Source organism: Pelobates fuscus, chromosome 1, assembly GCF_036172605.1.
Source record: "Pelobates fuscus isolate aPelFus1 chromosome 1, aPelFus1.pri, whole genome shotgun sequence".
Lineage (NCBI taxonomy): Eukaryota > Metazoa > Chordata > Amphibia > Anura > Pelobatidae > Pelobates > Pelobates fuscus.
Genome location: NC_086317.1, coordinates 279,338,734 through 279,362,807, shown reverse-complemented (window position 1 = coordinate 279,362,807; position 24,074 = coordinate 279,338,734). Strand labels below are relative to the sequence as shown.

General features: G+C 40.4%; 1 protein-coding gene across 1 annotated transcript in view; it reads right to left on the bottom strand.

Annotated features, from left to right (window-relative positions):
* Window positions 1–12,109: 12,109 nt before the first annotated feature.
* The window catches only part of ANKFY1 (ankyrin repeat and FYVE domain containing 1), an 84,096-nt gene continuing 72,131 nt past the window's right edge, over window positions 12,110–24,074 (bottom strand). The window contains exons 15-25 of the mRNA XM_063457418.1: window positions 23,106–23,274; window positions 21,039–21,157; window positions 19,773–19,929; window positions 19,211–19,411; window positions 18,615–18,791; window positions 18,020–18,167; window positions 16,010–16,100; window positions 13,905–14,029; window positions 13,430–13,576; window positions 13,079–13,169; window positions 12,110–12,856 (exon numbers count right to left, since the gene is read on the bottom strand). Of these exons, the coding sequence (XP_063313488.1) occupies window positions 12,724–12,856; window positions 13,079–13,169; window positions 13,430–13,576; window positions 13,905–14,029; window positions 16,010–16,100; window positions 18,020–18,167; window positions 18,615–18,791; window positions 19,211–19,411; window positions 19,773–19,929; window positions 21,039–21,157; window positions 23,106–23,274 (1,558 nt within the window). The 3' untranslated portion in view covers window positions 12,110–12,723. The remainder of the gene's footprint in view (window positions 12,857–13,078; window positions 13,170–13,429; window positions 13,577–13,904; window positions 14,030–16,009; window positions 16,101–18,019; window positions 18,168–18,614; window positions 18,792–19,210; window positions 19,412–19,772; window positions 19,930–21,038; window positions 21,158–23,105; window positions 23,275–24,074) is intronic.

Below are 24,074 nucleotides of genomic sequence, written 5' to 3'. Positions count from 1 at the left end.
TATTATAATTATTTTTTCACTTTTATATTATTTTTTTGTTTAGAGATGTCCAATGACATTTTAAATAAGACTTAATAAAGATATGTTTTTATGCTATACTTTAAATTGTGTGCCCCTTGAGTCACCTTTATCGCTGTGGGTAGTCCTGGGTGGATCTTTAGAGGAACGGCAGGTTGCCCTCTACTCTTTTAATCCAATGATGCCTTCTTTTTTTTTTTTGTATTTTAATATTAATATATATATTAATATTAAAATACACTAAGAATGGCGTTAGTCATATATATATATATATATATATAAATAATTTATTGGAAAAAATAAATAAATTACATTTTAAAAAAATTATAAAGCGCTTTAAATTTGTTCTAACTGTATTTTCATATTAATATACATATATATTTATAAAATACATTTAGAATGACAATATAAATACATATATTCCCTAAACGGCCGAGGACGTACTAGGTACGTCCGCATGAAATAGGAGCCCTGACAACCCGAGATTACTAACGGTTGCTTCACACACTTGCATTCACTCATCAGATTAGAGACACACACCTCAGCCACGGTTTCACAAAACACGAACATGGAACAACCCCACACAGCAAATGACCACTAAATATGACCTGACTATCACAACCGCCTTATTGGAAAAGCGAACCATAGGCGGAGTGACCGAACCCGAAATACCCTACAGGCTGATATAACATTCGAACTATCAGACTACCTAATACCTACGCCACACCTTGGCCACCCATGTGCCTACTCTGACGGGTTAAACATACTCTCGCACCATTCCTTTATAATGCACATCGCGTCCCAATTGTTATCCGTACAATATTCACTGGGAACTGCATGTCTCCAATACTATGATTACCTGTTAAATTTAAAGAAATAGGAGCCCTGGACTTACCTGGACCGCCGATCCGCGGCGATCATGGTCGGGGGGGTACTACCAGAGACCCCAGCAGTCCCCCTGCAGTAGCTCCAGCCACCCCGGCCCTCCAGTGCCATTTGATCACCACATTTTTAATACTCTATGTTTTCTACATGTGAAAATGGTATGCCATGATATGGTTAATTCACATTCCTGGGCTACCATATGGTCTTAAAAGGCAACACAGACCCAGCAAACCAATCTGGCAAACTGAATTGGGCAAGCCCTATATTGACCCTGTAACTTTACAAAACACTATAAAACCTGTACATGTGGGGGTATTGGTATAGTCGGGAGACTTTGTTGAACACAAATATGCATGTTTAAAACAGTAAAACTTATCACGACGATGAAATCACCAGTAAAAGTGCAGTTTTTGTGTAAAAAAAATGCAAAAAACAAATATGAACACCAACTTTGGCAAGCATTTGTGTCCAAGTGGCTACTGCAAAAGATTGGACATACCCCATTTTAAATACACTGGGTTGTCTACATTCCTAAATGGTATGTCACGGTGGGGTTAATTTTCATTTCTTGGCTGCCATACCGTCTCAAAGGCAACATAGCCAATCTGGCAAATAGAAATTTACAAAAACAGAAATTGGCAAATCTTATGTTTGACCCTGTAACTTTCCAAATCACCATAAAACCTGTACTACTGTTGTAGTCGTGAGACATTAATCTACACAAATATGAGTGTTTAAGAGCAGTAACATGTATTTTACTGATAATATCATCGGTTAAATGTCAGTTTATGTGTAAAAAAGAAATATCAACGCTAATTTTAACCAGGGTTTGTGACTAAGTGGCTACTAAAAAAGACTGGACATACCCGATTTTGAATACTGTGGGTTGTCTACTTTTACAAATGGTATGCCATGATGAGGTTAATTTTCATTACTGGGCTGCCATACGGTCTCAAAGGCAACATGGCAACAGCAAACCAATCTGGCAAATTTCAATGTGCAAACATGGAAAAGAGGAAAGCCCTACATTTAACCCCTGTAAGTTTGCAAAAACCCATAAAACCTATACATTGGGGGCACTGTTGTACTCAGGAGATGTTGATGAACACAATTTGGGGGTGTTCTTTGTCAGTAACACACAACAGGAACTGAGAGTCCATGCCTAAAGTAAAATATGAGAAAAAAAATGAATACCCAAAGGTTTGACAAAGACTGATAGTAGAATTAGTGCATGGAAAGTGTTAAAATACCACCATTTAAAATACCCTAGGGTGTCTACTTTTCAAAAATATATGGTTTGATGGGGGTAAATTACATTGGCCGGCTTCAAAAATGTTCCAAATAGGACATGGGTGCATGATAACCAGCTGTAAAAATTCCAAGTTGGAAAACTGGAATGCGCACCCTCCAAATAAGGTATTTTAGTCCCCAGAGAACACCTACACATGGGTGGTATCACTGTGCTCTGGTGTTCTTTGGCAGTAACCCTTAAAGTTCTCAGTACATGTATTCTTAAATTGCTATGTGTGTCAAAAAATTCACCAATATTTTATTTTTTTAAATTTGGCATAGATTGGTGGTAAAATGGTTGTATGAAGAGAGTCAAAATACCCCAAGTTGGGGGCGGGCCTGACCGCATCACTGAACAGACTCAGGATAGAGCTGCTCTGGCTCCTTAAGGCAAACTTTCCTGGTTTAGATGCTTAATACGAACCCTAAACTCGCTAAATGGACCACCAACCAGGAGATAATGGCAAGGGCTACACGCCGACACCAAAAATGTGGCAACCACAACAGAAGCCGGGGCACGGCAAACCAAGGCCTACCAGCATGGCCGGCGCGGGGAAGGCGGCCGCTCCCCCGACGACCAAATGCTTGAATCTGAGCCCACGTTCCCCCCTCTCCCCCCTATGGACCGGTGGGGGTTATCCCGGTCCCAGGAGGGCCCCATCGGGCGTTGGGGCGACACGCTAAGCCGAGTTGACCCTGCCACAAAACGGTGGCGACTGGCCAAGAGCCACTCACCACGAAGCGACACGCTGACATTCTAGAGAGGCTGGATGCCTTATTTGAAGCCTATTGGTGCACGCTGGACGAAAGACAGGCTGCAACGAAACCACAAATCGAGCCCTCACCAACGATACTGCCCTCTGGTATACGGATCAGAGGTACGACAAGCCGAAAACGGCACACCAGAAAATTGCGCCGAAAACAGAGCGACACCTCGCCGACACCTACATGACGTCTACACCGGACCACCACTAAATTCCCACATGGACCGAAGTCAGTCTCACCCAAGCCCTCACCAACGCCAACCACGAAAGCTATGAAGAGCCCTATCCCAAACCCACGCTGAGTGTCAAAAAGAGTCAGAGCTCCGACAAGCGGCTGGTGGAGACCAGGGCAGATGCCCCCTTCTACACACTATAAATGGTTACCGGGACTGTTTCTGACTGGCATGGGCTGAATGAAGAGCAATTCACAACAGACAACATCCCGGCACCAGGACATAGGCACCATCCTTCTCTTGACCTCGAGGACCTCGTAAAAAGGACATGTTTATCCCTTTTTTTGTTTGTTTCACTTTTTAGTGATTTTAATGGCTTCTATGACGATCAAAATAAGAAGTATTATTTATTTTGTTTCACATGCCTATCTAACCATCGTCATGCCTGAAAGAAGATGCAAATAGATAGCATGTCTAGCCTGTATATCATTATTCTTCTCTTCTTATTTTATGTACACTGCTATGCCTGCCATTACTCACAACCTATATGATTAAAAATGTGCAGATAACTCAGGGGTCATGCTGGGGATAAACAATGCGTCCCTCGGCTTACTACTGTCAACGTGAGAAACTACTATGTCATATCATTTGTATACTTGGTAATCCTCATACACATCATAGCTACTCCACTTTTAAGTTATACTCTGTAGTATTAATGACCAAGAGATGAGATACGCTCACAAATAATACTGATCCCCATTACCACTGTTTAGTCAGTAGCTCCTAGCTGCACTCAAATTAATTGGTATACCTACTGTCGTCTTACACTACCACTGCATACCTGGAGACTAGCTACACACTATTATAAGCATGCTTCACACCCCACTCTAACTTACTTCTCACCAGGTCTATGACTTTGCATAGCTCAGTAGTTCTCCCTCAATAATTATGCCAGACATGTAATGCCTAGTCTGTACTCTACAAAAAATTGTGCTGTTTATTCAAATGCCATGTAACTGAAATGTCTTGTTTCATTAATCTTTCTTGCCAATGCTATTGTGGCATTGGAGAAAATGTCTGTTAAACTCATGCACACAAAAAATAAAGAATTTAAAATTACCCCAAGTTTAATACCTTAGGTTGTTTTCTTTAAAAAAAATATATATACCTGTGAAGGGTTATTCTGGGATTCGTTATAGATATCATCAGTGTTACAATGTAACTTTAGTAATTTTGAAAAAAGAAATGGTTTGGAAATAGCAAAGTGCTACTTGTACTTATTGCCGTATAACTTTCCAAAAAAAGCTAAGAACATGTTAACATTGGGTATTTCTAAACTCAGGACAAAATTTAAAAACTATTTAGCACGGCGTGTTTTTTGGCCGTTGTAGATGCGTAACAGATTTTGGGGGTCATAGTTAGAAAAAGTGTCTTTTTTTTTTAACCTTTTTTCCCATCATATTTTATAAATGATTTCATAGTAAGTTATATGATATGATGAAAATAATTGTATCTTTAGAAAGACCATTTAATGGCAAGAAAAACATATGTGTGGGTACAGTAAATGAGTAAGAGGAAAATTACAGCTAAACACAAACACTACAGAAATTTAAAAACAGCCCTGGTCCTTAAAGGGACACTCCAGTGCCAGGAAAACAATCTGTTTTCCTGGCACTGCAGGTCCCCTCTCCCTCCCACTCCCACTCCCCCCATCCCCGAGCTCTAAGGAAAAGGAGACAAAAGAGCTTCATAACCAAAATCACATACAAAGGTACTACCCACGCTACACCAAAGTCCAAAGCGGAGGGTTTTCGCCAGTACAATAAGTCCCTATACAGCCTACCCAAACAGGGCACAGGACTCGGCGATCTGGAAACAGATACACCTACCCAACGAATGGCTTATCTCTCCACTCACATCAAATCAAAGTCAATGTGGACACCGCGCGCTCTATGGAAGAACCGATCACGGTGGAAGAATGATCTTTGGCCTTGAAACATGCCAAAAATGGGAAAAGCCCAGGGCTAGACTGCTTCACTGTCAAATACTACAGGACATTCTTTAAAACTCTCGCCCCACACCTACTCAACATGTTCAACAAAACCATAGACGGAGGATCTCTCGACCAGAACACACTGCTGGCACACATAGTAGTACTGCCAAAGGAAGGAAAAGACCCAACAGCGTGTCCCAGCAATAGGCTGGATCTCCCTTTTGAACGCTGATCTGAAACTACTAGCGAATATCCTAGCTCTCCGCATCCAATCGATCCTACCAAAATTGATTCACTCATATCAGGTGGGATTCGTTAGGAATAGGGAAGCCCAGGACACCACCAAAGTGATCACTCTGATACACGCTGCCCGGATGACCTCAGCTCCCTCACTCCTGATATCCAAGGATGCAGAGAAAGTGTTCGACAGGGTCGATTGGCCCTTCCTGTTTGCATCGCTGCAACAAGTGGGATTTGGCCCGCACATGCGGGCAAGCCTGTTCCCAATACATAATGGCGACCGACAGGGGTGTCCTCTCTCACCCCTGCTGTTTGTACCGAGCCTGGAACCGTTTCTCAATGCAGTACGGGAACGACCAGACATCACCGGCATATGTGGCGACTGGGGAGAATGCTAAATCTCCGCCTATGCAGACGACCTGCGGTTTACAGTCTGGAACCCGCTAACTTCGCTCCCGGCCATCATGCAGGAATTTGAAAGGTACAACGCTATAACAAATCTCCAAATCAATTATACAAAATCGTAAATTCTACACCTCGGGTGCGACAGTCTACTGATCACCTCACTTAAAACACGTTTCCCATGCAAACTATAAAATCCTATAATCTGGATTGCCGCAGACGTATCCCATCTATTCCCGCTCAACTTTCCACCTCTTCTGGAAAGGGTGCTTGTAAACCTCAAAGAATGGTCCGTACCGCATATCACCTGGCTTGGAAGGGTGAGTGTTCTTAAAATTAACGTGTTCCCACGTTTCCTATATCTACTACAGACACTGCCGATCCCTGTCCCCCAGACCTTTTTCACACAGATACGAAGAGCTTTCACGACCTACATATGGTGACACCAGGCGGCAAGAATTAAATATGAAATTCTGATCAGGCCCAAATCGCAGGGTGGCCTTGGTCTCCCCAACCTGACCAAATACCACCAGACTATCCACCTACAATACGTTATCGAATGGTCAACAACATCCCGGGACAAACTCTGCATCAACATAGAAGCTAGCTTCCTGGGGATAACTCTGCAAATGCTCCCGTGGCAACCCCTAAGTCCGGCGACCAAGCGAGGACGAGGCCACCCCACAATAACTACCACTCTTAACGTCTGGAAGAAGCGAGTACCTAACATAACCTCGGTCACTAGACCACTCACCACATTTGAGACGTTCTGCATCCAAGCCTCAACCCCGCCACATGCCATTTCACAGCTATATCACCTTCTGCTCACATTGCAAGCTAACCAGACCATCCCATATTTTGTTAAACACTGGTAACGAGACAGTCCATTTCTCTGGAGTCAGGGGATGGCCCAACACCTTCGTGCTGACGCACAAATCTTCCATTAGCACGAAATACCAGGAATCCAGATATAAAATTTCTCACTGGTATAAAACACTGAGAAACTCGCCGCCATCAACAACTCATGTGCACCAGAGTGTTGGAGATGTGGCAAAGACCTGGGCACGCTGTTCTATATATGGTGGACATGCCCCCAGATCAAACCCTACTGACGAGAGATACACCGGATAGTGTCCACGCTCACAGACTACTTTGTTGAATACTCCCCGGAGAACCACCTGACCACCCCCCATGCCGTTGGCTACCTACAAGAAAACCATCACCCAAATACTTGATCAACACAGCGCGCAGCCTCATCCTGACCTTCTGGAAACAAACCTCAGCCCCTTCCACTAACGACTGGATCACAAGAGTGGAAGAAATCAGGAGCATAGAGGAACTCATCCTGACAGCAGGGGGAAGGAGCCAAACCTATCAGAAGATCTGGTTTCACTGGCTGACGTCAAAATAACCAAACCTGGAGAATGACCCACAATTTCCTGTAAAGGCGGAACCGACCTTACCTTGGACGCCATAGTACCACGTAACATCGGACCAACTCCAGACCCTCCTCACCCTGAAGACCAACCAAAACGGGGGTGGCAGCGTTGTCGGGAACAAACACTATAGTCTACCCAGCGAACCCCTCCCCCCACTTTTTCCCCCTGCCCGCCCACCCACCCCGAGCCCTCGTCAGGGCATACACACATCCACACTGGTAGGCCACATAATCCTCTGATACCACGTTACTCGATACCACAGACAGACAGAAAATGCTGCGCAACCTTTCAGACTAGGGGATCTTCCTATCCCCTTTCCTAACTAACACCACTTCCCCTCTCCACTATTCTCCCCGATTTTCCACCTGCCAATGAGCAACCAACCTACTAATAACCAGTGATGTTAGTAAATACTCCACCCAACTGTATCCTGCATGACCATAAGGACTAAAACAATAATTTGTTGTAAATCATATATCACAAGACTGTCCTATGCAACGACTCCACAATGATACAATGACTCACCATACGATACAAAACAGCAACTCGCTGTGCATCACATGACGCAAGAATGTGCTTATATCTCATACCTACATGATGTATTTTATATTTTTTTTATATGTACTTTGTTATACCTCTACAATGGTTGCGGCCAACCTTGCTCATTACTTGTTAATGTTTCTCACCATGATTCAATAAACGCTTTCTTGAAAGAAAAAAAATATATAGCAAAAACACAGCACCAATTCTCACTGTGACCTTCACAGAAATGCACAGGTAGCTAAAATATTTCAATCAAACTTAAAACTGTGCTTGATGTAGCGGTCCAGATTAGTAATTTAATAAAAATGCGACCATTAGTCATGACTATTTTAAATTATAAGTGAAAATATGGGAAGTCACCACTCTGCCCTACTTTTGCATTCAGAAGTCTGTTCGAGATCATAAGGGTAAGTCCTTGTTAGAATGTTTAAATTGCAGCAAGAGTTGTTTGCATATTTTCAGAATTATAAATTTAGATTATCTGATCAATTCATAAACATTTTGTGGTTATCATATCTTGCGTACATGTTGACAGAATTTAATGATGTATGTTTATCAACCCAAGGAAAATTATTTTATAATTTCTAATGCAAAAAACATTTTCACTGTCTTGTAAGTTACAGTTTTGGACCTCAGCTGTGGAGCAAAATAATTTGAGCACTTCATCAACACTTAAAGGACCACTATAGTGCCAGGAAAACATACTAGTTTTCCTGGCCCTATAGTGCCCTGAGGGGGCACCCACTCTCAGGGTCCCCCTCCTGCCGGGCTCTAGGGGGGGGAAGGGGTTAAATGTACCTCTTTTTCCAGCGCTGGGTGGGGGACTCTCCTTGTCATCGGCTGAATGCGCATGCGCGGCACGAGCCGCACACGCATTCAGCCAGTCCATAGGAAAGCATTCTCAATGCTTTCCTATTGACGTTGGCGTCTTCTCACTGTGAAAATCACAGTGAGAAGCACGGAAGAGCCCCTAGCGGCTGTCAATAAGACAGTCACTAGAGGCTGGATTAACCCTATTATAAACATAGCAATTTCTCTGAAACGGCTATGTTTATAGAAGTAAGGGTTAATCCTAGCTGGACCTGGCACCCAGACCACTTCATTAAGCTGAAGTGGTCTGGGTGCCTATAGTGGTCCTTTAAGAATTTTCTTGAAGAAACATAAAATGAACTTGAAAATTAAATTCGCAATTAAATTGTAGATCATCTTTGCAATTTACACACATCTATTAATCAGTATTTTCCATTCTTGAATGAAGAAAAAAAAATAAAAAATTTACTGGATTCGAAATCCATTTATACAACACAAACCAGACCATTTTTCTGGCATAGATTTTGAGAATCTGATCAATTTAACTTCTGACAGTCAACTAACCCGAATATTTCAAGAAGGGTCTTTTTTTTCTTTTAGGGGCAATTTATGCAAAGAATACCCAAAATTGTCACAGTGGCCAATCAAAGTTCTATTGCCATTTGCCAGCACGTACTTGTGTGTATTAGATTCTCACTTTACTCTGCAACAAACACAAAGTATCAAAACTGACTTAATGCAACTGCAGACATGAGAATACAATTGTCAACAATTAAACCAGATTTAAAAAGAATTTGCCAAGGAAAGAGAACATTGCACTTTGCTGATTAAAAGGTTTGTGCTACTGTGCAAAGATTTTTTTAGGGGGTTATACGATGTTGATACACTATGTCAAAGGGTTCAGCTGGAAAAGTTAATTGGGAACCAGTGCCCTCTCAGTGTTTTCCTATGATTTCTGAGTGAGCAGGCTGGGTCTTTTTCTCCCCCTATGTCTGGGCGCCAGGCCGGTTATTTCTGGGCTGGATCCTACGGAGGCCGCCACAGGCAGTGACCTGGATGACAGTTGTCTTGAATCGAGATTTGTAGCGAATTTCCTGTATAAGCTTTCAGCAGGCAGTTAAGAGCGGCTGGGCAGGCCCTGGTTCTCACTCCAAGCCTATGTGTGTTGATTTTGGACTTCTGGGCTGCTTTTCGCACCACTCTTCCGGCTGCTTTGAGGTCTCTAAGCCTCTGTGGCTGCCTTCCTAGCTGCTGGGGCTGTGTCCCTTGCTGGAGTCCCCTTGAGCGGTTTGCCCTAGTGGCCTCTAGGTGGAGAGATAGTCCTGGGACAGGTGATGAGCCCTTCTGACCTGGTATCCCTGCTCTATCATTGTAATCCTGCCCCTGCCACTCCTTGTCCTGTATTTGAGATTCTCTCTCTAGTGCCATTATTGCTCTGTAGACTGAGGTTAGCTCTCCCAGACAAAGTGGCTTTACTTAGGAATTTAGGAGGGCTCTGCATGAATAAATTTACATGTGTTGGTCTGTGGCCACTCCCATTTGTCACCTCTCACTAGTACTGGGGGCAGTTTTTTTTTTCATTGATGGTATATCTAAATACAGCCTGCAAAAGTCACTAATCTTTTGTATAAAGCATTTACAGGTCCTCTCCTTTTAACCCAACCCCGACTTTCTGTGGCTGCCAAATCACAGACATCCCAATGCAGCTCAATGAAAAGTCTTTTGCAAGGCATGTCTTCATGGCAATTACCCGCTCAAATTTAGGCAGGGGTGTGTGTGTGTGGGAGGGGGGGTAGGGATTAATTAACATGGTTCATTTATAAAAGTGTAAAATGTAAAAATTTAAAGCAGACAAACCTTGTGTAGTATTGGTTAAACTTATAAGTTATATTTGAATCCACTAAAACCATAACCACACTTGCAGGCCTAAAACCCCTTGGCCCAGCGATGGACTTTCCCCCCCCTTTATCATCAAGGGTTCTGCTGATACACTGTTAAACATGAAGTTCTGTTGAAATGTGCACTTTTTACATACAAAGCACTTTAGCAAGTTAAAAAGTGCTTTAGGGTCTGGAGTTCCCCCCTTTAAGATGTTGCTTACAGGGTGTTTTAGAGATTCTAGTGTTCTATTACATATTGTTTGTCCCATTACTTATTGTTTGCAATAAGTGTGAAACTTATCTGGAATCACTGCTTCAGTCTCCATGGTCCAAAATTTAATACTTGTCATTGAGCTCTCACCGGCAACAAATGGATGGGTATTAGGAAATGTAGTGACCTGCCTTCAAGCGTAAGAGCTCATTACATGTCGCCAGCATGCTGATGACAGGCATAATTTTTTAACAGAGATCTAACATTAAAAAAACAAAAACAGATAACTCAGTATGTGCAGCATTTACAGACAAACAGACACACAGACACCTTCCACTTCTCTTCTGAAAGCATTAGAAATCATGGAACTTGAAATAACCTTATAAAAATCAAGAGATCCCAGTCCAAACCTCATCTCATCAAGGACATACTTTTTATCCTGACTTCCAACCTTTTATGTTTACCTGTCCTATTTTTTTGTTTTAGAATGTACTTTAGCATGACATCAGATCAGGTATATTAAATTAGTGGGAAAATTATGCAAACCTTGCATTAAAAAGTGTAATTAAAACAATATTTTGAACCCACACACACACACATCTGTCTTGAATTAAGTCACATAAACACCATACTGAATGAAATAGAAAGTCAAAATGGGGTTAAAGGGTGTTCGATAAAACAAGAGTGTTATCTGTCATTTTATTATTCCCCCTATACATCCAAAAGCTTTAAAAATGTCTTATGCTGCTTTGGCAACAAAGAGATTCAGCCATCATTGATCCCACATTATATCATATGACTACAGACTAAAATGTATATGGCTCTGAGAAACTAGAAACAGGGCAAACTACATATTTAATCCTTTGCATGGCATAGAACTTTATATTTACTGGGATATCGTTCATCGTGGTATATCTAGTTCTGATAGAATTACACATAGCAGAAAAGGTAAACAGTATCCTTAAAATTAAGGCAAAATTAGCTTGCAGAAAATAAGTGCACGGATATTACTCAAGTCTAAACTATATGTGCAATTAGTAACACTTTATAAAATAAACGGCTGCTTCTTTTAGTCAACTTCTTCCCCCACAAAAAAGTTCCTTTGCATCAACAAATCACATTTTCACACTCATTTTTGTTAATGTATAATTACACATTGGAACAAAATGATTACCATTAGTATTCAAATAATAAAAAAATACAGTTATAAAACACGTTATCTTGTGTAATTAATCCATGTAGTTTAGATATTTAATTTGTATATCAAATGATTAGATTCAAGATGTAGATATATATATAGATATATATATATTTTTTTTTTAAACTTAGGACACATTAGTGTTCAAACATTTTGACAAATTGACTCCTGTTTCACAGCACACTTACTTTGAGGAGCATGGCTAACAAAAGGAGGATTGGGAAAAGAATAAACAGTGAAAATAATCAGTTCCAGGAAAGTAATAATGCAAGAGGCCTTTTAACATGGGGTAAATATGTTTTGTAAGCTATTCATACAGATTACCTAGATATATCCCCGATAAAAAAGGGGCATACAAGAATGAACACAGTTCTACCACAACTCCACTGAAGTGTTGGTTATAAAGCTGATATTTTAAGGCCACTTTTTAATTGGCTTTCTTCAAAACTAAACCCTGTTTTAGAAAACATTACTGTTTTCCCCCAAATTCAGCTGGATATTTATGACATAATTGTAAAGATATGGTTGACAAGATTTTAGGATGTGTCAATGGGAGGGGTGTTAAGAACTCATCTGGACAGAGGGCTTCTCTCAAATGCATCCGGGTTGAACCACTTCGATATTCTGTTCAGCCTAAAGTTCAGGTCAATATTTTACCATTCCAAATACATCACTGGACTTTGGGGGGGAAAAAGTCCAGTTAGCATCTAGTAAAGCCTATACATGTACAATCATACACATTGTTTATAATGGAATATATCATTATATGGTCCATTAAGTCCATGATGGAAGTGCAAAGTCCTTCTGCTTGGTTGGGCACATATCTCATCAGAAATGCTGTTTTTCAAAAACCAAAAGGTCTATTTCTCCACTGATACTAAGAGAATCCGCCCAGCGTCAACACATCGAAGCAAATGTTACAAACTCGTACTGGTTTGTTCAGGTCAAACTTTATAATGGGAATCTCCTTGGTTGAGCATTTATAACATAGCAGACGTCCACAATGTCGGCTGCAAGAAAACAAAAAGAAAAAGGTAAGCATTAAAAGTACTATTTTATTCTTGCGAACATTACATATAAAATAATGAACTATAAATCATGCATTCTTATCCTCACTTTAAAAACAACTATTTTGTTTTGAATTAAAAAAATTCTTCACATTTCACAAATAGGTTTTAAATGCACATTATCAAAAATATATGTTTTGGGGGGGCTTGGAGATATTATCTTACCAGTGATGCTTTCTGGTGGTGACCCCAAACTTGGCTGTGCATTCATAACAGTTTGATCCATCACACCAGGGTGGTTCTTGTGAAAGCATGTCTAAAAATAAAGGCAAAACAAGTCAGTCAGTTGGCTGTTTTGATTTATTTATTTTTTTGCTCACATAACTTCATGTAAATAGAAACACAGAATAAATGCCATACTATTTATTCCCTAATGTAACAAAATCATTTTTGTATTTGACAATTTGTAGCAAAAATGACCCACTCCCACAACAAAAAACAAAACACAATGACAATTACATGAGAGCAAGGACCAGCGCAGTAACTGCCATTATTTATCCAACTGCTTTTGCTTACCTAGAAGTCTAAATAGAAGTTGCTTTGTAGCAACTTGATAGTTAAATATATTAACTCCTTGGTTGTTGTTTACCCCAAGCCTGGCACCAGCTTTCACAATGGCTCGGCAAAGATTGGCATTTCCTTTCATATAGGCCAGGAGGAGTACTGAAAAAAACAAAAACAAAAAATTAGTCTCCATTTTAACGTGTCACGCACAATTTCTAATATAGACAATGTTAGTAAGAAAGTGGGGAATTATTTCTAAATACTCCAACAAATACATGCTAAAACAATTGTCTTATCCTGGTTGCAAGGTGTACAAAAAGAGGTGAAAGAGAGAATGCCACATTTAATGTTTTATTAATCAGTTTCCTTGAAATTCCTAGACATTTACACAAGAAAAACACAATGTTTCGGCAAGTTCTATTAATTTAACAGTGAAACTAAATGTTAAACATGAACATTTTCTTTTAACAATTGTGGTACCACTTGCCTGTATTTCCTTCTGTGTCAGGTTTATCAAGTGGGTACTCTGGCATACATTCTAGGAAAAGTTCAAATATGGCAGCTGCATTTTCCTTTCCATATTGTCCCAAAATATGCATTGGAGACTGGCCTCTGTAACATTAAAGCACATTTTAAGGTTATAATTAATGCCTATTATTTATAAAGAATAGACAATCCAGTATTGGACATTTGAAAATGAAACGGAAGGGCACCCAGACATGTCTGATAGGATTCACTACTGGCATGATAAAAACCTTAGAGCTCACACGTGCCAAGCAGGTATCTCATGCGAGACAATCTACTATAACCAGTGTTGGATCAATAGCTAGTGCATTCTGCCACTCTACAATGAACTAGACAATTGTTTTGACATTTATGGACCTAGGCAGTGTGGTGTGGCACTGTAATCAAGGTATCCACTATAGTACGCTTAAGACTTCAAGGTTTACTTCAATTAAAACACTATTTTGGTTGAAGTAACCCTCGCTAGCATGCTCCCCTCCGAGTGTTTAAAAAAAAAAAAAAAAAAAAGATTAAACTTACCTGTAAAGCAAAGTTCTCCTAGCAGACTGATCATCCTCCGGTGACGTCATTACCCCTTACTGCATGGCACGTACTTGGCCATGGGTCGTCTGTCGCTAGCATGCTATGTGTGCTGACAACGAATGCCAAATATGCACAAAATTAACATTTGTCTCTCGTTTTGGGCTGGCTAATGTGGCTGCCAGTGGTAACAACTCCAGCAACCAAGTTATTTAACTCTGCGTGTGCAGCAGTTCAGAGTGAAATGATGCACATACAGACTACAAGCACCATGACCACTTCAAATCACTGAAGTGGTTGTGTTGCTTGAAGTAACACTTTAAAGGAAACTAACAATTTACACATAAGCCATAGCAGAATTTATGGGAAAACTGAGAGCACAAAGCGGTGGAAAAAACATAATTTAAAGGGACACTATAGTCACCAGAGCAACTACAGCTTAAAGGACCACTCTAGGCACCCAGACCACTTCAGCTTAATGAGGTGGTCTGCGTGCCAGGTCCCTCTAGGATTAACCCTTTTTTTTATAAACATAGCAGTTTCAGAGAAACTGCTATGTTTATACTGAGGGTTAATCCAGCCTCCAAAACCTCAAGTGGCTGTCTCATTGACAGCCGCTAGAGGCGCTTGCGTGCTTCTCACTGTGAAAATCACAGTGAGAGCACGCAAGCGTCAATAGGAAAGCATTGTAAATGCTTTCCTATGCGACCGGCTGAATGCGAGCGCGGCTCCTGCCACGCATGCGCATTCAGCCAATGACGTCGCAAGGAAGAAGGAGAGGAGGAGGAAAGCTCCCCGCCCGGCGCTGGAGAAAGAGGTAAGTTTAACCCCTTCCTCCCCCCAGAGCCCGGCGGGAGTGGGTCCCTGAGGGTGGGGGCACCCTCAGGGCACTCTAGTGCCAGGAAAACTGGTATGTTTTCCTGGCACTAGAGTGGTCCTTTAATAGTGAGTATAATAATTCCCTTCAGGCAATGTTTACATTGCCCCCTTAGGGACACCTCTCGCACTGGAGGTGCTTCCTGGGGAAGGTGCTGCACAGCCATTCAGCGTTTTAATGCGGAGAACATTTCCCAATAGAGATGCACCAATTCCATGTATCTCTAAGAGGAGGTGCTGATTATTCCCACCCCGTTCCGCCTCCTTGCCGATTTTAGCCAATCCAATGCTTTCTGGGTTGGCTGAAATCTCGGCAACGAGGCGGATCAGGGGCAGGGAAAGTGCAGTGCTGGAAATAAGGTAAGTTCTATTACCTTTTAAGGGGGGCTAAGGGGGAGGGCAAGCCACCAAAATGGTAGTTTTAACACTGTAGAGTCAGAAATACATGTTTGTGTTCCTGACCCTATAGTGCTCCTTTAAATTAAACCCAGCCATCATAAAAATACATCATCATACACTCTGGTTGTAAATATATTATGCCTGGAATGTTTTATGGCAAGTAACAAATATAATACAAATGCTAACATTTAAAATACTCAAATGGATTTTGTAATTAAACAAAAAATATTTGAATTAATTCAAATCATTACATAATGACCTGCCTATTGTTACCTTAAGTTAAGTGCTTCAGCATCCACATTGCATTCAGTTAAAAGACAGCGGATATTGTTCAAACGGCCATGCATCACTGCAAGATGGAGTGCTATAAAAGAACATACAAGAAATACTATTAAAAAGCTCACGGATAATTCATAAAAAGGTAGACACTTAGCGCCTTTAACTTGGTAGGTCTCTCTCAGTGTATACTGCATTGCTAACATCTTATCAATGAGCTGCTACTTCATGACATATCAGACTCTGTGTAGGTACTTGTATGTTGCTGTCCTCCTAGCCTCTTCCCCATGGTTCCTATGTGCCTTCTGGCACTTGAACCCTTTAACCCTGATCATCTTTTTTTTTTTTTTTTTTAATTCTTTATTTTTGTGTGCATATGATTTATAGACATTCTGTCAATTCCCCAATAGCAGTGACAAACAAGCAATTAGACAAAGTGTAACATTTATATGGCATTTGAGTATGCAGCACATTTTTTTTTTTTAATCGTATGGTTTAGAGTCCAGGTGAAACCGATCATGTCTAAGCTATATAATAAGAGGGAAATGTTGAGTTATGCTGTGTCAGACATGGTGAGTATGGGTGTAAAATAGATTGTGAAACATGCTAATGTTGGGAGGACAAGGTGACTGACACAAGGATAACAGAGGAGTGAAATTAGGGCATACCAGTGGGATTTTTATCCCTATTGTGGGGCATAAGAGGTTTGCGTCTGCTAAGGCATTGCTTGGAGTCAGGTGGCTCCTCCTACCCCTTTTCTATGCTCGTGGCTTAAATTCTGCAAGGTAGCCCCCCCTCCCCCAGGCCATTTAAATCATAAGTCCCGTGTCGGGTCGTTGGTACAGCTCGGGGATTCTTGGTGAGTCTGCTGACCCGCTGAGTGTTGTGCTCCCTAGGGTGAGAGAAGTCTTGAAGGGTCTATCGCGGAGTAGGCCGCAGCCCAGAGCGAGGGTGGTAAGCAGTCGTGCCAAATCTCCCAGGCTGGTGCACTCGTTGGGGCGCTCCACTGAGCTTCCTCACTTTTGGAGCCACGTCAGTGTCCAGTTCAGAAGGTGTGGAGCGGTGCGCGGTCAGTTGCGACTTGATCCGTCTTCGCCGTCGCGCTCTGGGTGTCTTGTTTTCCCGCCATGTAGGTGGACACCGGTATGGCGTTGCTTGTGTGGGCAAGGTGGTTTGTCTTGCGGTTGTCTGTTGTGGACGCACGACCTGCTGTGTTGGTGAGTGTGCTATCGGCTGCTCAGAGGTGGTGTGATGCTTCCTCTGCTCCAGGTCTCGCCAGAATTTGTCAAAGATGAGTCTGGTCGTTAGGTCGCTTTGTCCATTGACAGGGTCGTGGTGCCATGTGGCGTCCGCCATGCTAGGTGGCTCACTTGATTTCCCCGCGGTCTCTGTGGTCTCTCCCCCTGTGCCCAGTAGTGCAGGCGATTCCCTCCCAGGGGTGGCATCTTCTCTCTTTTTGCTATCATTTACTAAAACTTTTCTAGTGCAAACAACATACCAATGCCTTTGCTGTATATACTAGTTAGGGGGATCAGTGAGTCTAAAAACCCACTCAATCTTGGCATACAGCTTGATATTGTTCATGTAGAGTAGGTGGATGACGGTAGCTCCATTGTTGAACTTGTATCCGTATCCACTGTTCATGATGAACTGTCTAAGGGCTATGCAGAACAGCATCAGGGATAGCATATCAGCTTGGAATATGCCACTTTTGATATTTATTTGTCTTGACTCTGTTTTCATCTGATGGGGAAAGGTTTAAAAATAATATCAGGAAGTATTACTTTACTGAGACGGTAGTGGATGCATGGAATAGACTTCCAGCTGAAGTGGTAGAGGTTAACACAGTAAAGAAGTTTAAGCATGGGCCGAATGGTTCTTTTCTGCCAATCTATACATTTGTTTTGTTCTAAATATGTAGAAGAGTAGGAAGAGTAGGTGCAGCTACCGCATATATATGGCATCTTTTTATTATACACCTGTAATGATTTCCCCTACAAAGCTTACCATTATTTCCATTCTCATCTGCAGCCCCAAAATCTACTCCATTCTCCAATAAGACTGAACATATGGTGGGCATGTCCTGTTGGGCGGCCAAGTGAAGGGCAGTCTGTCGATGTTTTGTTAATTCATTCACCTTGGCACCTGCAAGAAGCTGGCAGAACAGATCATCCCTTGAGAAAATTGTATTTACTTACAACAACATTAATGAACATTTTAAATGAATGTGTGAAAAAAGATGACAAAGTTAATAAGCAGTGGGATTGAGCCCTAGTGGCAAAGCCTATTTGCATATTTCTTTGTATTTATGCTTTACACTGCGTGGGTGTGTTTTTATTCTTCCCACTTTGTTTTGAATAAATAGATGTGTAGCACTATAATACTGCTCTTGGTTTCCCTTTATGAGCATATCCATGCATTGAGGGAAAAAAGTCCATATCTTATGTGTTGCAAATAGTCTTGTATTTACTATTGTTTTGCACAAATGATTTGTGTCTGGCGTCCTCGTTGAATCTAGTGTTATCTATAAACGCTTTTCTTTTGACAAAGTTAATATATTAAGTGAATTTCTGCATGTGAAATGAAAGCAAGCTATACATACCAGGTTGCGCACAATAATCTCTGATCCTGCCTGTACAGCCAAGTGTAAAGGGGTTAACTTCGAGGCATCTTGGACTCTGGAGTTTACATTAGCCTGAACACTGATCAGGAACAGCACACTCTCAATATCTGAATTCTGAACAGCTACGTGTAGGAAGTTCCTCCCCTTATTATCCACCTAAATAATAGGGATAGAAATCACTATTAAACACAAGTTAAAACGTGCAAGATGCCTCATTATAAAAAAATAAATAAAAAAAAAAGTTTTACAAATTAGTATAGTTCTCCAAGTTGACGTGCAGGTAGAAGATGGTAGATATATGGACACAGTAATTAAAGGGATGTTCTAGGTACCTGCATGTTATAAAACAACTTGTAAGCGATATGTAAATTAGCAAAGCTTTGTTTTATATTCTACAAGCTTTTTTTTTGCATTTTCCAATGAATTCTTACAAAAACATCTATCTTCTTTGGGCAGAATCAATACACAAATAAATATTGAGATAAAATTCTTCAATAATTGCCACCTTCAAGAAAGGGGATGATAATATAATTTATTTATTTCTTTTAAATGGCACCCTTTGGAAAAGTCCATACCTGCTCGGCTGCTCCAGGTTCTCGTTTCAGGATTGATTCTGCAGCTTTGTTATTTTTAAATGTCATGGCACATGCGAAGGGGGTCATGCCTTGCCTGTCACGTACATTCAGTTTGATGTCAGGATGAGAAATCATTAGTTGAATAATCACGCTGTGCTGGTTCATAATGGCAATGTGGAGTGGCGTTCTTCCCTCAGCATCCTATGGTCATCAGACAGGACATATTGCATACAGGTTACGTTTATCTAGTTAAACATACAGACACACAAAAAAAAACCCACAAAAAAAAACAGCAGTGTTTTTCTAAATGCAGTTTTTACATAGTGTGGCTGAAGAGGACTTTACTAATGAAATATAGCTAAATTTGATAATATTTTGTGGATAAACATATGCTGTGAACAGCAACATCTAAAATTTTTGGAAAAACTGCAAGAATTAAAAGCCCTGTCCAATGTAAGGGGATTGTTGTCCACAAAAGCTTAGATGCCAAATGTTACCTATCTAAACTATAAAATAAATATGCTGCACCGTAAATCAGTAAATGACACAATAATGAACATACCTGGGTATTCACATTGGCACCAAATTCCAAAAGGCACTGTACCACCTCTTCCAAGCCCCAAGAAGAAGCCAGATGCAGGGGTGTCTGTCCATCCCGGGCCTCCTCTTCTCCTTCTCCATTAGGTCCTGGTTTTCTAGTACTGTTCACATCACACCCACTGAAAACAGAGATAATAATGTTAAAAAATACACACACTCACCCTTCGCCTTACTAACTGCACAAAGAGAGAAAGCTAAAATGAAAGTATGTATTGAGAGCAATGACTAATATTAGTACAAATATTGATCAATAATCTCAACTTGTTTGCAATGTGCGCTATACTACAGAGTTAAAGTCTGCAGTTCAAAGTAATAAATCAAACCGGAAGATTTTAGCTACGGATAGCACTTTGTCAGACATCTTTAAGTGTCCCCCAATTACTAGTTTCTCAAGAGGAAAAGGCATATGATTTGGTGGTGTTAACAGATCCATAAAAACAGGCTGCTATCGTTGTTGCGGCTGTTTTACGTGCGGCCATTTCATCCAAACCCCACATTTCATGCATCCACTTACGAAATCAATCATTATATACTATCAAGGCCCATGGAAAAAAATGTTACTTTTTAAATTGGTTACATGTGATTTAATACTTTCCCCCCACTTAATTTTTCTTCACTACGACTTTTACCCCATGTGTTCTGGTCAGTTATTACCACTTTCTCCATATTACAAAACAAGAACCCAAAACTCGAATTTTAGGTATTAAATTTGCTTCTATTAATTAAATAAAATTACTCTTACAGTGGAACTCTACGCACTATAACACTACAGTGTTTGGGGGGGGTTCCTAAAAAAATAAATAAAAAAAAATACAAAACCTGTCTTGTCCTTAATTGCATTGATAATGCAGAGTTTATACGTCTGCATTATCAATGTTAATTCTAGCCAACTTGGACAGCAGTGTTATGATAAGAGTCATAAGCCAACACAAATAGCTAATGTTCAAGGCTTCAGGGATCTAGTAAAAAAAATGTTTTTGTACTTTACTTTAATATTATAATTCATTGTGTATTTATTCATGTGTCAGACTTTATGATCAATATACAATCAAATGAGAATGATTTACAGTGGGAAAATTTATAAGTAAGAATTTAAATGTGGTTAATCAGTTTACCTGTGACATATTAAAGCAAGACATAACTAATCTTATGCACATTATTTTATTGTAGGGTTATATTGTAATCTCTAGAAATGTCAAACAAGAAGGAAACTATTTTATTGCCTAACCTGCGAATAAGAAAACATGCGGTCTGTTCTTTGTTTTCATCAATAGCTCGATGAAGAAGGGTCTGTAGACATCCGCTTGGTCCTGTTCCCCAAAATGTGGCATCACACCCATGTCTCACCTAAGGGAATAAAATTGTACAATATGGAATATTTGCTTACATAGACAAGTGTCCTCCAAAACTAGTGATCTAAAGCTGCACACCCAAGATGTAATATTAAGTCTGTAAAATGTGTCCCATGTACCCTGAGAATATCAACTACTGCTATTTCCTCCTAGAACTCTGATCAATACATTAGGTATTGTCCCCATTCGGCAGTGGTCTTCATTTTCCCATGACATAATGGTGACATTTCCATAATGGGTCAACACATGTGGATGTAACAGCCAAATGACAAGACAATTTGGCAGAAAACCGTCTCTTCTATTCTAGCCTCCACACTACATTGCAGTAGATAGCACCAATTGTTTTTACCTTGCCAAACTATACATATGCATATGCATGCAATCCTCACTTTCTTACCAGACGCCTGAGGAAAAGAAAAATAATTTTACTTTTCATAAAAGTATTTTTCTCTAGCATCAGTATAGTACTCATGAATGGATTATTACATATGTTAGGCAGGCAGACCACTAAACACATATGAATATCAAAGCCTAGCCCCACCTCTCATCTTTCCCTTGGCATAATATTAGTGATTTCTCCAAATATTGCTAGTATGAATTAAGGACCAGGACAACACCATTTTTAAAAGGGAATAGGGGTTAAAACCAGTCCTGCTGCTAATAATAGGGATAAAGAAATTCCCTCTAAGCTTTTTATGTCCTATATACAACAGGTGTGCACATTACTGGAATATATACTTCCATTAAAAACAGGGGATTGTAATTGGTTTATACATTTGTCAGAGAAAGATCTGGGGAATATTTAGATTTTTATATTACCTAAATTCAATGAATTTTCACTCATTTATACTTCTATGTAGTTTATGGATACAACTTCTGTGTATAATAGGTTAGTGTTTGATATATTTGTTGGTTATAATTAAGCGCCACAACTTATGTAAATACGTGTTTTATTTGTATTGATAATAATAATTGTTTTATTTAATAGTGTTTTATTTGTATTGATAATAATAATTTACAAAATATTACAGAATTACAGTATGCACAGAGTTGTTATTTCCCTTTAAGATGCAGTTGTGTTACTTTGATGGTGGGATACATTGCCAACTGCACCAGTGGGTTCAATTATATTTAATTCTCACCTTTCATCATTTCATTGAAGGAGTCCTGCTTTATATGAATTCTTTATAAGCTAAGTGAACTGTTGCATATATTTGATATACTTTTACATGTGGACTTTTTCTATATCTGCTTGAGAGTAATTTATAAAGGAGGCTATCGTATTCCTGTATTTATTGCTTTTTTTTGCGCTCTTAACGGTTAAAAAAATTGGTACCTATCAAGAAATTGCTACTGTAAAAATGGATCACCAGCTTATTTCACACAAGTCTCTAAGTCCTTTCACTTGATAGAATGAAACAGGAATACTATGTCTACACCTGGTTTAGCATCTTCTAGAAAAAAGAAAAAAAAAAACAGCAACATTCCCCTTGTGCATACCAACCAAGCCGACATAGAATATAACCAGGTCACAAAGAAAAAAAAAATATCATTGTGATACAATGGGAAACAACCCATGCATTCCAAACGAAAACTTTACAAAGTACCGAGTCTGCCAGTCCTTGAGAGGAAGGATACTGTGGATGTTGGAATGGTGTGTGGGTGTATTTTAAGGAGTCTTTGTATAAAACAATAATTGGGACATTGTGCTAAACATCTTAAGTGATCTACCAAACAGAGGGAAGAAAAACATAACTTCTATAGTGAGCTATGTGATCTACCTAACAGAGGGGGAAAAATAACCTATTTGTGAGCACTGCCAATGTGCGTGGAGAAAAACGTGATGCAACCTAAACGTTGCTTACTGCATCATCAAGCTGTTGCAAGACAGGTGCTAATATGGTATGTCATATTTATGAACTCGGGCAGCTATGCAAACATACCAAAGTTGATGCAATATCTTCCAGTTCATTTTCCAGTGCAAGCCAGAGAGGAGGATTCCCTTGATCATCAGTAACAGACATGTCAGCCCCACGTGTGCAAACAGCATCCACCACAAGAGGGAGCTGGTTTTTAATTGCCAACTGCAATGCCGTTTCTCCTTCCCGGGTTCTAAAACAACAAGAGTAATTTGCTTATTTTGCTATTTACTTTGTACATTTTACCCATACTACTTCTATTGACATTAAAGGGTTATTCCAATAAAAAAAAAGAAAAAAATAACAAAAAAAAAAACCTGAACTCACAACTGGACCACCAGGGCTGGCTATGCCCCCCCCCTCCCCGTTTCACCAAAGGTAAGAAGAATGGGGGGGGGGGGGGGGGGAAGAGATTTTATTTAATGTATAGTAGTATTTAAAACAAAAAAACAACAACATTTGCTACCTGCACCCCTCAAACTCTGCAACACACACACACACACACACACACCATCTCACTCCTCGCTCCCTGCACCCCTCACTGCAGTATATGTGTATTCAGCAGTCTGTGTGTGTATGCATACAGCAGTCTGTGTGTGTGTATGCATACAGCAGCCTGTGTGTGTGTGTGTGTGTGTGTGTATGCATACAGCAGCCTGTGTGTGTGTGTGTGTGTGTATGCATACAGCAGCCTGTGTGTGTGTGTGTGTGTGTATGCATACAGCAGCCTGTGTGTGTGTGTGTGTGTGTGTGTATGCATACAGCAGCCTGTGTGTGTGTGTGTGTGTGTGTGTGTGTATGCATACAGCAGTCTGTGTGTGTGTGTGTGTGTGTGTGCATACAGCAGTCTGTGTGTGTGTGTGTGTGTGTGTGTATGCATACAGCAGTCTGTGTGTGTGTGTGTGTGTGTGTATGCATACAGCAGTCTGTGTGTGTGTGTGTGTGTGTATGTATACAGCAGTCTGTGTGTGTGTGTGTGTGTGTGTGTATGTA